The sequence below is a fragment of the Neoarius graeffei genome, chromosome 9 (assembly GCF_027579695.1).
Source record: "Neoarius graeffei isolate fNeoGra1 chromosome 9, fNeoGra1.pri, whole genome shotgun sequence".
Taxonomy (NCBI): domain Eukaryota; kingdom Metazoa; phylum Chordata; class Actinopteri; order Siluriformes; family Ariidae; genus Neoarius; species Neoarius graeffei.
This window is the reverse complement of record NC_083577.1, coordinates 44,385,132-44,400,243: the sequence shown is the minus strand read 5'-3', so window position 1 is coordinate 44,400,243 and position 15,112 is coordinate 44,385,132. Positions and strand designations below refer to the sequence as shown.

Genomic DNA, 15,112 nt, shown 5'->3' with positions numbered 1-15,112 from the left:
TGTGAAACTGGTATTTTTTTGAAAAAGGGTCCCAGAGTGGGAAAATCCTAAAACGCCGGATAGCCCGGAGTCGTCTGGACGGCGAAGGTGGATTTTTTCAGAAACGATGACGTATAAGCCCCACCTCTCTAACCTTTAACCTCAGCCGCTAGACACGTCATAACAACAATGGCGGACTACAGGCTTCTACCATATAGTTCCACTTCATTTTCGGTCCACACAAAAGACTCTCCTCTTCCTCTCAGAGTTGCGCTGGCCATGATCGTCCTCTTCTCGTGTTATGAGCTTGTTTGTAAACAGCACGTGACCTTATATGCATGCTCTATGGCTTCTCTTCCGGTTTTAGTGTATTGGTGTGGCGGCGTCACAGCGCCACATACAGGCCTGGCATATGTACTACAGCGTTTTGGGTTGTTTCCAGTGAATCCGTGGGGACGCAGATATTTCTGGAAACGACGCCGTGTTTACGGAGATTTTTTTTCAAAATGACAGCGTATTGGGTGAGGCCACGTACTTGTGTGGACGGGCCCTCAGAAGAAAGTAGAAATCTGGCAGCACAGGACAAATCTTTGATACGTTAGGAAAGCTCACAGTGGGGATAGGCTCCATTCCCACCTCATCTCCTTCCTCTCTGCGGAACTAACATGCCTCTTGTCCAGGAAACTAAAGCCATCTGTTGTTTGTTTAGATGCATGGAGTGTATTTGAATGGGTGTGAGAACGGGTGTGTGTGAGGGGGAGGAGTGTGTGTGACTGAGGTAGAGAATATGTAAATGATATGTAAAGCGCTGGCCGTGAGACACTGTGTGCACGAGTGCAGATCTATGCTTCCAAGCATAGTGGTGCTTATATCTCTTCGTGCCACCGTGTAATATTTATTCTATCCAGATTCACTGGATATGAGCAACTGTGCACTCTACTACTAGGCTATCAGCTCATGAGTAGAGAAAAACAAAATGGCGGAGCATGTTGCTGAACCAACTGAGGACAAAATAAAAAAATGGAATAAAAAGTATTTGATGGTAAGAATGTACCTTTTTTTTTTAATTTTTCAAGAATTATTCTAGCATTTTCACAAATTGCTATTGTCATTTTGCCGGTTTGCTTACATTCCAAGCAGAAATTATTTGGTTGGACGTTTTGTAGAAAGTTTTTTATTTATCGAATTTGCAAAAAAAAAAAAAGCCTCTTTCTCAAAATCCAGTGAACGTGGATAGAATAAAACAGTTACTCCACTCGATCTCATCATACATAGCTTGTAGCCAACCCAGCGAGCTCATGTACAACTCGATTTCATGGAATAACTTCATTATTATATATAGAGGACACTTTTTCGATGGAATAAAAACATTTATTTTTTCGCAGTCCAAATCCTGCGCTCTGATTGGCTGGCGAGCGGGTCCGTATCCTATGGTGCGGACCCCGGTTATGGACCTCTGGCGACTCGCTCGTTCACAACAACAGACATAGTAGCAATTTGTGTCAATATTTATCTTTTTTTTATAAGATTTATTTATAAGATTATCAAAAATCTTATAAATTTTTGCCAGCATTTCTCAAGAAAATAGCATTAATTTTACAGCATGGATAGCGATAACAACAGTCTTCACAGCAAAAGCGAGTTTTACTACCCTGAGGAAGAAGAAATAAAAGAAAACATTGCAGGAGAAAGCTTAAAACCTCCAACTTGCTAACGCCGAGCAAAAACATGGCTGAATCCTGAATGAATCCTATTTGAGGATTCAAAACGGCGGCCCGGCTCGGTTTTCCCTTTCGGGTGCTCTCGTTTTCTGTTAGAATGTGGTAAAGAAAAAAATAAATATATTATTTACCAGCTTAAGGTCGGTCCGTATGGTGAAATACCGTAACCTCGGCCTTAAATACCGACCTTGGCCCAGAGGGCCTCGGTCAGTGCTTTCAAGACCTCAGTCACGGTATTTCACAATACGGACCTCCCAGCTGGTAAATACCATGTATGTATTCTATTCCCTCCTAGCCAGTTTCATTCATTTGGTTCAATAGTAGGGCTGGGCGATTTTACGATTACGATGTTATTCACGATATAAAATCTCTACGATTAGAAATTAGACACGTACGATATGCCTACGATAAGCCTACGCCTTCAATAAAATTACTTCATCCGAAGTTTTGACAGACACGCGAATAGCCAATCATAACTAAACAGTACCGCACGTAACCAATCCGTTGGAAGAGAGCCACGTCAAGTTAGGTTGCGTGCACACACAAACACACACACACGTGTAGCAGCAACGCACAGCATGGCTGTGGTGAAGTTTGCAGGAGCACGGCATTTCTCCAACAAAGCGTGAAACAAAGCGATTATAAAAATGAGCGAGAAGCCAACTGACCGGAGTTCTGAACAGGAAAAAGTCAGAGCACTGCCCTGGAGGACATCGTTGAAAAGAAGGGCCAGAGATCTTCGGTTGTGTGGAGGTATTTTGGATATTTAAAATCGGACATACAACAAAGTGTTACACAAAACCTTAAACACACTGACGTACAGGATTGCACTTTTTTTCTCCTTGCAGCATAAGGTTTACACGTCAATATGTCTTTGTTTATTTGAAAGCTGCTAGAATTTGCACAAATGATTAACAATGGTATATAGTTTTTATTTTTCAGTTTCAGTTTATTCATTTGAATAAAAAGAACAAAAGAATGTTCATCCAGTTTGTTTTGGTTCTGTGAAACTTGAAGGCTTGTTAAGCTATTTTTGTTAATTAGGAAGGAACTACTAATTTGTAATGTTCATATTTTGAGCAGAAAATTAAAGAAAATACAAAAATGGTGATTTGATTTATATCGTGATATATATCGTTATCGAAAATTTTGAAAAAATATATCGTGATATAATTTTTTCTCATATCGCCCAGCCCTACTCAATAGCATGCAATATTGTTAGCATATCGCTTATCTTACGTGTATTACGTCACTCTACCCAATGGAGAATGAGCGCTGAATATGGTTTATGATACTGCATGGTTGTCAAGACAACATGACGACATCAAAAGTTGGCGCTGACGCGAATATTGAATGAGAAGAGTTTTCTGCATTTCTTTGTTCACCGGGAAAGAGAAAGACGCGCCGAACACCTGAAAGGCTACCAAAACTTCATTAGATATTCTTCATGCATATTTAGAAGAAAACATACAATGGACAGCGAAAAACTGGAAGAGACAGAGAGTGTGTATGTATAATAATGGCTTATTTTTTATGGTATATCAGATATATTCCATTCAGTTAGCACGATACTGAACGAGTCAAAGAAAAGTTCAATATCTTTGACTTGTTCAGTATCATGCTAGCTGAATGGAATATATCGGATATACCGCTCAACACCAGCCAATATTATTTAAATGTGTCACTCAGATCCACGATGTATTTTGTATGAAAAATACAAGTTTTTCAACATGAGAAGATAAACCTCACATCTTCAAGCCAACATGTGATGTTCTTTTTATTATATAGGCACATTCACAAACAAAAACTATGCAAGTTAATCAAAACTATTCATCAATATCGTCCCGAGTGAGGATATTGGAAAACATGTTACTCAATGTCCTGAATTAAGTTTGTATGAAAAATACGAGTGGTGCATTTCCCAGTAAAACACTTGTGTCTATAGAAGATCACTATAGTCAGAGATTGGATTTGACTGAAGGCAGAGTTAGCAGGAATTTGATAGATGTGTTAAAATCATAAATGACCCTCGTCACGGTCACATTCGCCACCTACAACAAAGGGCTGTGCACAAAGAGCTCTGTTTGATCACTACTTAAAACACCGCCAGGATTAGAGCCATATCCAAACAAACCTTTAGAAAATGATGCTGCCATGGAAAGGTTACAGACACACGGTTTTCATAGCCTGCGTAATCAGTGACTGTCACACACTCTCCTGCTGCCAAACTACACTGTGAGCACAGCATAATGAGATGGCAAACCATCTGAGCTTACTCAGGTGGTGTGTGTGTGTGTGTGTGTGTAAAAAACTGCCCTCTGGAGACCAGAAGCGCTGTTCTCACTCCAAGCGCTTCCAGCCTTGTTCGAATCCGCCTCATCACAACTTTGGACTACACTGAAAACACGAAGTCAAGACCTTAGACGACATTAATCAAGGCCCATCAAGTGAATCAGAAGTGCTGGCATTGATCTGCCTCTCCAACATTTATTCAAGCAATACCGATCTTCTCCAGTGGTCTCTGAAAGCATGTTAAACTTCAGGCCGAGCTCTAGTGTATTTGCAATAGCTGACTAGGTCACAGCAGGGCCGGTGTTTTGAAATCAATCAATCAATCATTATGAAAGAAATGGACAGACTGGGGAGGATTTTTGTTAAAAATACAGAGGAGGAATTGTGGGGAAATCGCGAGATGTTTCCAGGCAATTCTAGTGGATCAGCTGAACTGTCAGTCATTCGTGTGTAAGGTTTATCATCATCAGTCACGATTTCGGACTTGACTCGAGCTTCAATCTCACAGCCTGAGATATATAGCTTAATATGCATTCGATTCCAGTTATTTATTGGGTAAACACTTTCATACAGTGCGGACAGACGGTTCATCCTGTGTAACCTGCAAATGAATGAAAAAAAAAAATTATATACGTGTGTGTGTGTGTGTGTGTGTGTGTGTGTGTGTGTGTGTAGGAATTTTAAGAGACCAGGCTATAAAATTTCACAGGAGCTTTTGGTTTTAATCCCAGGGCAGTAAACATGTTGAGATGGAAAAACAGCAACAAGTCAATTCATCTCGTTTCGAGACACCTCTCCTCACCTATCCAGGTAAAAACGACTTACCAAAAAGGACACAGGCTATAATTAGCCATTTGCTATCCATGGCTGGAGAAGGAGGAGTGGGTCCGACACCGGTGGCGCTCCTAAACTTCCTTCTCCTCTCACACTGCAGCTCCGAACACCGAGCAGCTAGAATTCCTTCAGACCACCGAGGCTTCAGCTCCAAACCCGGGGCTGTCTCTCAGACGCGAAACGCTCCTGGGAGCTAAACACGAATATCCTCCTCTGTATGGAGCTGCGTTTGGTTTGGTGTGTGTGTGTGTGTGTGTAAAATTGTATCCAGTATTGTGTCCGGTCTGTTAAGGCGTCTTTCCTCCAAAACGCGTCTGTGCCCACGCAGTTAGTTGGAGGAAAAAGTGGATGAATGAGTGCCTCGTCGGTAAACAGGAGGCGGTTTTTGGTCAGGGGGTGTGTGAACGGTAAAGGACAGCAGCTTTAAAGCTCGTGTGCTCCAGTTAATACACTATAATGAGATGCTCCTCCTGCGACGCCTCGCCTCGCCTCACCTTCAGCAGCAGAGCAGAAGCGCCCACCTAAGGTCGCCCAGCCCAGTTTCACTTTCAAGCTGCTGGAAGTGACGAGAAAAAGGGCAAAGGATTCGAATAAATACAGCCAGCGTTCAGTTCCGTGACCCTCACCACGCCGCAGTGCTTCTTCCTGGTCAATCCGGATTATCTCCTCTCTCTCCCTCTCTCTGTGTCCCACAAAGACAGGCGAGTGTGGCGGTCACGAGCGCAAATAAGGGCTACAGTTTACCGAAACATATATAATGTTTCGATTTTTTTTTAACAATTCCAACACAATGTTTGCGTTAAAAAGAATCTTTTTTCCCCCCAGTGGACACCGGTTCCTGTTCAATCCCGTAGGAAACCGATTCAGCATCTGAGAGAATCGAAAATCCCAAATTTCCAAATACTCCAGCAGTTCCGGCTATTGTTTCATTTTTGTATCGGCTAGTTTAAAAATAAATCAAATCCTTTTCTCTCCATTGTCTGAAGCTTACCTTAGGAGCAGCCTATAATCCTCATATTTCAAAACTAGCAGGCCCCTCCCCATTCGCCGCTTCGTCTGCCCACTGGGTGGTGCTTTCAGTTAAGCCACGCCTCCAAATCTATCACCACGCCCCCTAGCTGCAAAAACTACTATTTATTATTGTTATTGGTATTAGGATAGGATGGATCGCGCAAACAGACATTTAAATAATATTGGCTGGCTTTTTTCATGGTATATCAGATATATTCCACTCAGACATGTTCAATATCATGCTGGCTGAATGGAATATATCTGATATACAGTACCACAAAAAAGCCAGCCATTATTATTATTATTATTGGTATTAGGATAGGATGTATGGCGGCACGGTGGTGTAGTGGTTAGCGCTGTCGCCTCACAGCAAGAAGGTCCGGGTTCGAGCCCCGTGGCCGGCGAGGGCCTTTCTGTGCGGAGTTTGCATGTTCTCCCCGTGTCCGCGTGGGTTTCCTCCGGGTGCTCCGGTTTCCCCCACAGTCCAAAGACATGCAGGTTAGGTTAACTGGTGACTCTAAATTGACCGTAGGTGTGAATGTGAGTGTGAATGGTTGTCTGTGTCTATGTGTCAGCCCTGTGATGACCTGGCGACTTGTCCAGGGTGTACCCCGCCTTTCGCCCGTAGTCAGCTGGGATAGGCTCCAGCTTGCCTGCGACCCTGTAGAACAGGATAAAGCGGCTAGAGATAATGAGATGAGATGAGGATAGGATGTATCGTGCAAACAGACATTTAAATAATATTGGCTGGCTTTTTTCATGGTATATCAGATATATTCCACTCAGACATGTCCAATATCATGCTGGCTGAATGGAATATATCTGATATACCACGAAAAAAGGCAGCCATTATTATTTATTATTATTGTTATTGGTATTAGGATGTATCACACAAACAGACATTTAAATAATATTGGCTGGCTTTTTTCATGGTATATCAGATATATTCCATTCAGCGAGCATGGTTTATTTATTTGTGTTTGTAACTGGCATTCATGGTGGACAGCAAACTTAAGGCTACGTTTACATTACGTCGAATCAGCGGATCATCAGATTAATGTTCTTAAAACGATTCGCGTTTACACTAAAACCGTTAGCCGTGCACATAGCAACGCCAATACGCGGATACGCTCGGCTCCGCAGGCATCCTGCGCTCCAAATCACTCCGCCCTGAACAGCGAGTGCCCTCTGGAGGGTGCGCACTCCGGCCCTGCGCAGCTCACACAGCGCGCGAGTGAAGTGAACAAGCCACGATTCGGGACTGAGCCGCTGTGTGTGAGATCCCAGCGCAGATCACTTATTACTTGCAAGTGGAAGGATGGCAAGCCTAAAGACAATCATAACTACACAATGGGCAGTATTTGCATCAGTATTTGCAGTATTTTCATACTTTTATACTCTTTAATGAAAGGTGATACAAGGCGGAAGTCCGCGCCGTTTTTCAGCAGTCGCATCACATGACCAACGCCAGCGAATCAGGAAGGTGGATGTCACAGTGATGTTGTCCAATGAGACGCCAGCTAGAGCTCAGCACAGCGTATTCGCGTATTCTGAATGTTTACACAGCACCGGACCAGATACGATCTAGATTGAATACGTGGACGCTGGCGGATTCCCGTTTCCTGGCTTTTCCAGGGGGTTTAATGTAAACGGACAGTGCATCCGCGAAGAAAACGAGACAGATACGGTCTAATGTAAACGTAGCCTAAGAATTTCATTGTGCAAGAGGACATGTCCTTATTGTGCATATGACAATAAACACTTTGAACTTGAATTTGATATTGAACGAGCCGAAGACATGTTCAATATCATGCTGGCTGAATGGAATATATCTGATATACCATGAAAAAAGGCAGCCAATATTATTATTATTGGTATTGGTATTAGGATAGGATGTATTGCGCAAACAGACATTTAAATAATATTGGCTGGCTTTTTTCATGGTATATCAGATATATTCCATTCAACTACCATGATTTATTTATTTGTATTTGTAACTGGCATTCATGGTGGACAGCAAACTAAGAATTTCATTGTGCAAGAGGACATGTCCTTATTGTGCATATGACAATAAACATTTTGAACTTGAACTTGAACGAGTCAAAGACGTTCAATATCATGCTGGCTGAATGGAATATATCTGATATACCACGAAAAAAGCCAGCCAATATTATTATTATTATTATTATTATTATTATTATACATGCACATTCAATGGAACAATTATTGATTTTACAAAAAGTTAAGAACGGGGGGGGCGGTAACTTACAGTACCACTACTGAATGCTGATTCTGATCGAATGTAATTCAATGTTCTGTCAATCCAGTGTACATGTACAGAGTCAGAGTTCTAACAATAAAAATGGTACAAGTCCAAAAAGCCTGAACAACAACCCAATTTGGGGCGGCACGGTGGTGTAGTGGTTAGCGCTGTCGCCTCACAGCAAGAAGGTCCGGGTTCGAGCCCCGTGGCCAGCGAGGGCCTTTCTGTGCGGAGTTTGCATGTTCTCCCCCTGTCCGCGTGGGTTTCCTCCGGGTGCTCCGGTTTCCCCCACAGTCCAAAGACATGCAGGTTAGGTTAACTGGTGACTCTAAATTGACCGTAGGTGTGAATGTGAGTGTGAATGGTTGTCTGTATCTATGTGTCAGCCCTGTGATGACCTGGCGACTTGTCCAGGGTGTACCCCGCCTTTCACCCGTAGTCAGCTGGGATAGGCTCCAGCTTGCCTGCGACCCTGTAGAACACGATAAAGCAGCTAGAAATAATGAGATGAGATGAATGAGACAACCCAATTTATATACAAGCTATATACAGGTTGACAGTTCAAGTTCAAAGTTACTTTTGGTCAGAGTTAATTGTTATGTTGCAGTTGTTCAAAACAAAAGAGCTTTGCTGAGTGAAGTCCACGAGTGACGTCACCTTGTAAAAGTCTCCGTCACTTTTCCTCACCTCCAAGTAGAACTTTGACAATATTTCCGCTATTGCTCTCTTTTCCAGTTTTTCGATATCTGTTGGTATGTTTTTCTCTTGTAGATATGCATGAAGAATATCCAGTGAAGTTTTTGTAGTATTTCAGGTGTTCAATGTGTCTATCCCTTTAAATCTTCTGCTTTTAATGAAGCAAACATCGCCGCCATGTTTATGTACAAACTGTCCAAGTCACTCACTGGCATGGAAGTTTTATGTCTCCAACGTGTCTCTTTTCCAGTTTTTCGATGTCCGTTGGCATGCTTTTCTCTTGTAAATACACATGAAGAATATATAATGAAGTTTTGGTAGCCTTTCGGGTGTTCCGTACGTCTTTAGTTTCAGTTTTCAGTTTATTTATTTAGCACTTAAACCAAGCACTGAATTAAACCTGTCTTCTCTCTCTCCCAGCTGACAAATTAATGATTGTGCGCATGCGCAGCAGAAAAGTTGTCATTGGATCTTCGAATGAGCTCCGAAATGTGATGTTGTGTTGTCTTGACAACATGCAATATTCTAACAATATTGCACGCTCATTCTCCATTGGGGAGAGTGGCGTAATACATGGAGGATAAGCGATATGATAACAATATGGCATGCCATCAATAAACCTGCTAGAAGGGAACAGAATACTTGTTTTTATTCCATGGAAAAAGTGTCCCGTATGTATAATAATTTAAAATAGTGTGCATTAGGCAAAGTACATAATTGTTGTCAATCTTAACACACATTATTGTTGTCCAACTTGACTTTAATACAAATTTTGTTTAATTGTAAAATTCTACCCAAGTAGTCAGTGTTTGGTCAACACCTGAATTTATTTTGCAAAAACTGGTGTCTTATTGTATTGTACTGTATTGTATTTATACATGCATATACAGGGGCAGACTGGCAATCTGTGCGTTCTGGAAAAGTCCAGAACGGCTGTCTGGTCTACGGCCGTCGGCCCTGTCCAATAACCAAACTTTTCAGTCTATCAACTAACAACAGGTGGCGCTAACGATAATTTATCCGTCAATCATTATTCCATAGTCCTAAAAGCCAACAAAGAAGAGTAACGTTAGTGTCTGTCAACAGAAAGATGGCAAGCAGAAAACGTAAGGAGAAAGGTGGATGGGAAAAGTTAAAACAAAAGTGAAGTCACTTGAAGAAGATGCTTCAAAATGTAGAAAGCTCACAGAGCTTTTCAGCAGCAGTGCAACTGCAAGCAGCAGCAGTAACGTTCATGTCACGTTATCACCGAGCGAGACTGAGAACCAGGTGGACATCCAACCTGACCAACCACATGCTGATGATAACAGTCATGATGAGGGGCAGGCAGCTGAGGGAATTTCGCCGGAGGAGGAGGTACCGGTAAGTGACAACGACATAAAACCATAGCATAAAACAGGTTACGTAAAGGCCACTCATAGACCCCTCTCATAGTAGGCCAGTCTTCTATTGACTGGATTTGCGGTGTGATGATGAGAAATATGTGGTTTATTGCTGTCAAAACAAACACGTAACTACCAAGCAAGCCAATTATAAATAGATAGGCAAGCACAAATGGCCGCGATTTCATATGTTCACCTCTGCATAATTCATGCAGATCAGGCTCTTTACGTTCAAGAGAACCAAAGCTCTAGCCTATCATTAACCAAAAGTTTGATGGGGAGAAGTGTTTTCCATTTTGGCACTATTTATCTTTGTCTTCTCTTTCGTGGTGAGTGGTGGAATGTCTGTGGAATAGGCTACAAATGTTGTTTGAAGGATGATTGGTTGAATGGTATCATAACTAATCACAGCAGCATTGCATTGTGCAATTTGTTAATAGCCTAATCTTAGATCTGTTTGTCAGGCTTACCTGAATAAACAATCATAAATAGTTCATCTGTGTGGGTTTTGTTATGACAGACAATATACCACTATAGCACTTTACTATAGCACTATAGTATAGTATGGGGGGAAAGTCCACGGCTGTTTTTTGGTCCCAGTCCGTCCCTGTGCATATATGCAATCAAACAGTTTTCATCCCATCCACTATAAACGATAATGCATTACTGGTATTAGGAAGGCATGGATAAAACTACTGTATATGCCATACTAAAAGAGCAACAGTGAAGGAGAGTGATAAAAAGCACAGACAAAAAATAAAGAAAACAACCTCAATATTTTATTAATTTCTTATACATTAGTTTAAAAAAAGGGCGGCATGGTGGTCTAGTGGTTAACACTGTTGCCTCACAGCAAGAAGGTCCGGGTTTGAGCCCAGCGGCCGGCGAGGGCCTTTCTGTGTGGAGTTTGCATGTTCTCCCCGTGTCCGCGTGGGTTTCCTCCGGGTGCTCCAGTTTCCCCCACAGTCCAAAGACATAAGGTTAGGTTAACTGGTGACTCTAAATTGACCGTAGGTGTGAATGTGAGTGTGAATGGTTGTTTGTCTCTATGTGTCAGTCCTACGATTACCTGGCGACTTGTCCAGGGTGTACCCCGCCTCTCGCCCGTAGTCAGCTGGGATAGGCTCCAGCTTGCCTGCGACCCTGTAGAACAGGATAAGTGGCTACAGATAATGGATGGATGGATGGATGGATGGATGGATGGATGGATAGTTAAAAAAACCCCTCTTTGAACAAAACTTGAAATACAGTTAGAATGTTTTTTATAAAATAAAAAAAATGTTAAAATGATAAGTTACTTCTTTGGATGAGCAATTGGAGAAAAGTGCCTTTATTATTCATCTCATTCCACTTTCACTGGCATGCATTCACCTCCAAACAGTGGGGACAATTCAGCGCAAGGTCAACAGCACCTACCGATCTTACACAAATAAAATTAAAGTAAATAAGATAAGATATGAGCCATTTCTGGCTGTATGGCGTGATGATGATAATGCCATCTGAGAGGTCATTCTACCTTCTGTGTACATGGACAGTCAGATGCACCTAGTCATTACCAGAAATGAATCATCCTATCTGTGATATTCCATTGAGAGTAGAACAGAGGGGACAGTATCACTAAGAATAAGAGCTGGTTGCTGATTTAAATGAGACTAATGTAAGAGTGAGGTTATGAAGACTAAAGCATTGAGGTTTCTGGGAGAAATTCCTCCATCATCATTTGGCTAATGCAATCTTAGTACATGAGAGAAATAGTGTATCATGAAAGCAATCTGACCATGACATGTGATGTGACAAGGTTTACTCCATGTCAAAGTCTGGAAGTGAAGACTGGAGGTGTTTGCAGTGACACTACTTCTGATGCTACCAAGTGAGGTCAACAGTGTGAGGCAAGCAATTTATTTCAGCATGAAATAACATAAAATATATCAGCATGGAAGGAGGTTCATGTGGTTCAACAGGATGAAGCAAATAAGTCTTTTATATAAAAATATATGTTTATGTTATGTTTTGAAGATTAAGTTCTAAAAACCCTATGCATTCTTCCTTGTTAGATAAGAGCAGTGGGTTTTTTTTTCTTTCTTGTGTGTATGTGTGTGTGTTTCTCTTGCATGACCTTGAGTGGGGATTCATTAGAGATACTCTAGTACTCCAGTATCCTCAAGAGAAGTGGAACCAGTAGTGGAACAGGCATGTGTTGTTGTCACCAGTAACTTAGGCTACATCCACACGACAATGGCAACGAGATTTTTTTTTTTTTTAAATATCGCGTCCACATGGGCAACAGATCAGTAAAATATCAGGTACATATGGCAACGCAATGCTTACTGAAAACGATGCAATACACATGCCACACCTCTACGTGCACTGTAAGACGGTCCCATCGGAGACACCAGAACAATAGAAGAAATAGACGCATGCACATAAACCCCTTCTTCTGTAGCATTAGCCACATAAAGTTTTGATTATTAATCAGTAGCGTAAAACGAAAGACGTGGAAAGAGGAATGAATGGGGGTAGATGGGAGCCGGTACGCCAACATTCTGATATCCTCCAGAATTCTTTAATGATCCGGAATAAATTGAATGCTACACGTTGATGGATTACTTTGTTCTTCTACGCCCTTTTTGAGGAATGTATTGTCGGACTTAAACCAACATCTGAAGAGGTGAGATCGCACCTTTTTTTTTTCCTATTTTTGCTGGCGGGGTTGTTTTTGTTTTTGGAAAGCGCACGGGCGGTGCGTGGTTTGGTACTGCTTCCGCAGTGTTTGGACTAAAGACTCTGCCCTAAGGGCTATTCTCTCTCTCTCTCTCTCTCTCTCTCTCTCACTTTGCACCATTACACAATAAATATTCACAGTGAAAATATTTTGTAAGCGCGTTTCATGAACCAAGTTATAGGATTTGTTGACAACTCGCATCGAGTTCATTACACTTCTACCCGGCGTGAAGCACTGACAGTCATGTGGTTGTGACGTCATCATAAACAAATCCATTCTACTCATCCAGACGACTTCGCAACGGGCCATTGCTAGATTTTTCCACTCTGGAACCCGTTCTCAAAAGATTTCGTTTTGGGGCACCCAAAACGCCGGTGCCGTGTGGACGCCAGGCCAAAATGATAAACAATTTTATCAGATTCACCTGAATCCGTTGCTGTGTGGACAGGGCCTAAGTTTACATTAGACCGTATCTGTCTCGTTTTCTTCGCGGATGCACTGTCCTTTTACATTAAAACACCGGGAAACGGGAATCCGTCAGGGTCCACGTATTCAATCTAGATCGTGTCTGGTCCGGTGCTGTGTAAACATTGAGAATACGCGGATACGCTGTGCTGAGCTCTAGCTGGCGTCGTCATTGGACAACGTCACTGTGACACCCACCTTCCTGATTCGCTGGCGTTGGTCATGTGACACGACTGCTGAAAAACGGCGCGGACTTCCGCCTTGTATCACCTTTCATTAAAGAGTATAAAAGTATGAAAATACTGCAAATACTGATGCAAATACTGCCCATTGTATAGTTATGATTGTCTTTAGGCTTGCCATCCTTCCACTTGCAAGTGGCAAGTGACGCGCATGCCCGACATGCACTGAGATCACACACACAGCGGCTCAGTCCCAAATCACTGCTCGTGCGCTCCACTCGCGCGCTCTGTGAGCTGCGCAGGGCCGGAGTGCGCACCCTCCAGAGGGCACTCGCTGTTCAGGGCGGAGTGATTTGGAGCGCAGGATGCCTGCGGAGCCGAGCGTATCCGTGTATTGGCGTTGCTGTGTGCACGCAAATCGTGTATTGACGTTGCTGTGTGCACACTAATCATTTTAAAAACGTTAATCTGATGATCCGCTGATACGGTCTAATGTAAACCCCACCTTAAGGCCCTGTCCACACGGCAACGGATTCAGGTGACTCCGATACAATTGCTTATCGTTTAGGCCTGGCGTCCACACGGCGCCGGCGTTTTGGGTGCCCAAAACGCAATCTTTTTGAGAACGGGTTCCAGAGTGGAAAGATCTGGCAACGTTGCCGTTGTGAAGTCGTCTGGATGAGTAAAACGGATTTGTTTACGATGACGTCACAACCACATGACTGAATGCTTCACGCCGGGTAGAAGTGTAACGAATATCACCAGGATAAAGCCTTACAGAGCACTAGTGAGAGTGAAACACGAGCTTGGATATTATTATTATTATTATTATTATTATTATGTTCAGTGTTAGTTCACAGTAGTAATGCAAGAAGCAGAATAGTGACAGTAATAGTGAAGCAAAAACATGCAATTGTACAAACACTGCAGCTCTACAGCAAAATATTCATTTATAAAATGGTCTGATTCTTAACACCAGTAGTGCCAATGATCTCATTGCGATGCGATGCGAGTTGTCAAGAAATCCTATAACTTGGTTCATGAAACGCGCTTACAAAATATTTTCACTGTGAATATTTATTGTCAGCCCTGTGATGACCTGGCGACTTGTCCAGGGTGTACCCCGCCTTTCGCCCGTAGTCAGCTGGGATAGGCTCCAGCTTGCCTGCGACCCTGTAGAAGGATAAAGCGGCTAGAGATAATGAGATGAGATGAGATATTTATTGTGTAATGCCTGGTGCAAAGTGAGAGAGAGAGAGAATAGCCCTTAGGGCAGAGTCAATCCCGCCAGCAAAAATAAGGGGAAAAAAGGAGCGATCTCACCTCTTCAGATGATGGTTTAAGTCCTACAGTACATTCCTCAAAAAAGGGCGTAGAAAAGCAAATTAATCCATCAACGTGTATCATTCAATTTATTCCGGACAATTAAAGACGCCGCCTTCCGCGTACGTCATCCTCGTCGCCATTTTGGAAAGGTCAAAGCGGAGAATAAAGATTAGCTGCGTTTAACTGTACCAACAGGTTTACCGTCCAAAGGAGATCACATGGGATTACCTTTCACAGGT

At 42.5% G+C, this 15,112-nt stretch overlaps 1 protein-coding gene across 1 annotated transcript in view; it reads right to left on the bottom strand.

The window, feature by feature from the left end:
- igsf3 (immunoglobulin superfamily, member 3) overlaps nt 1-5,835 on the bottom strand; it is a 293,816-nt gene extending 287,981 nt beyond the window's left edge. The window contains exon 1 of the mRNA XM_060929572.1: nt 4,818-5,835. Within this exon, the coding sequence (XP_060785555.1) occupies nt 4,818-4,857 (40 nt within the window). The 5' untranslated portion in view covers nt 4,858-5,835. The remainder of the gene's footprint in view (nt 1-4,817) is intronic.
- Between the last annotated feature and the right edge of the window lie 9,277 nt (nt 5,836-15,112).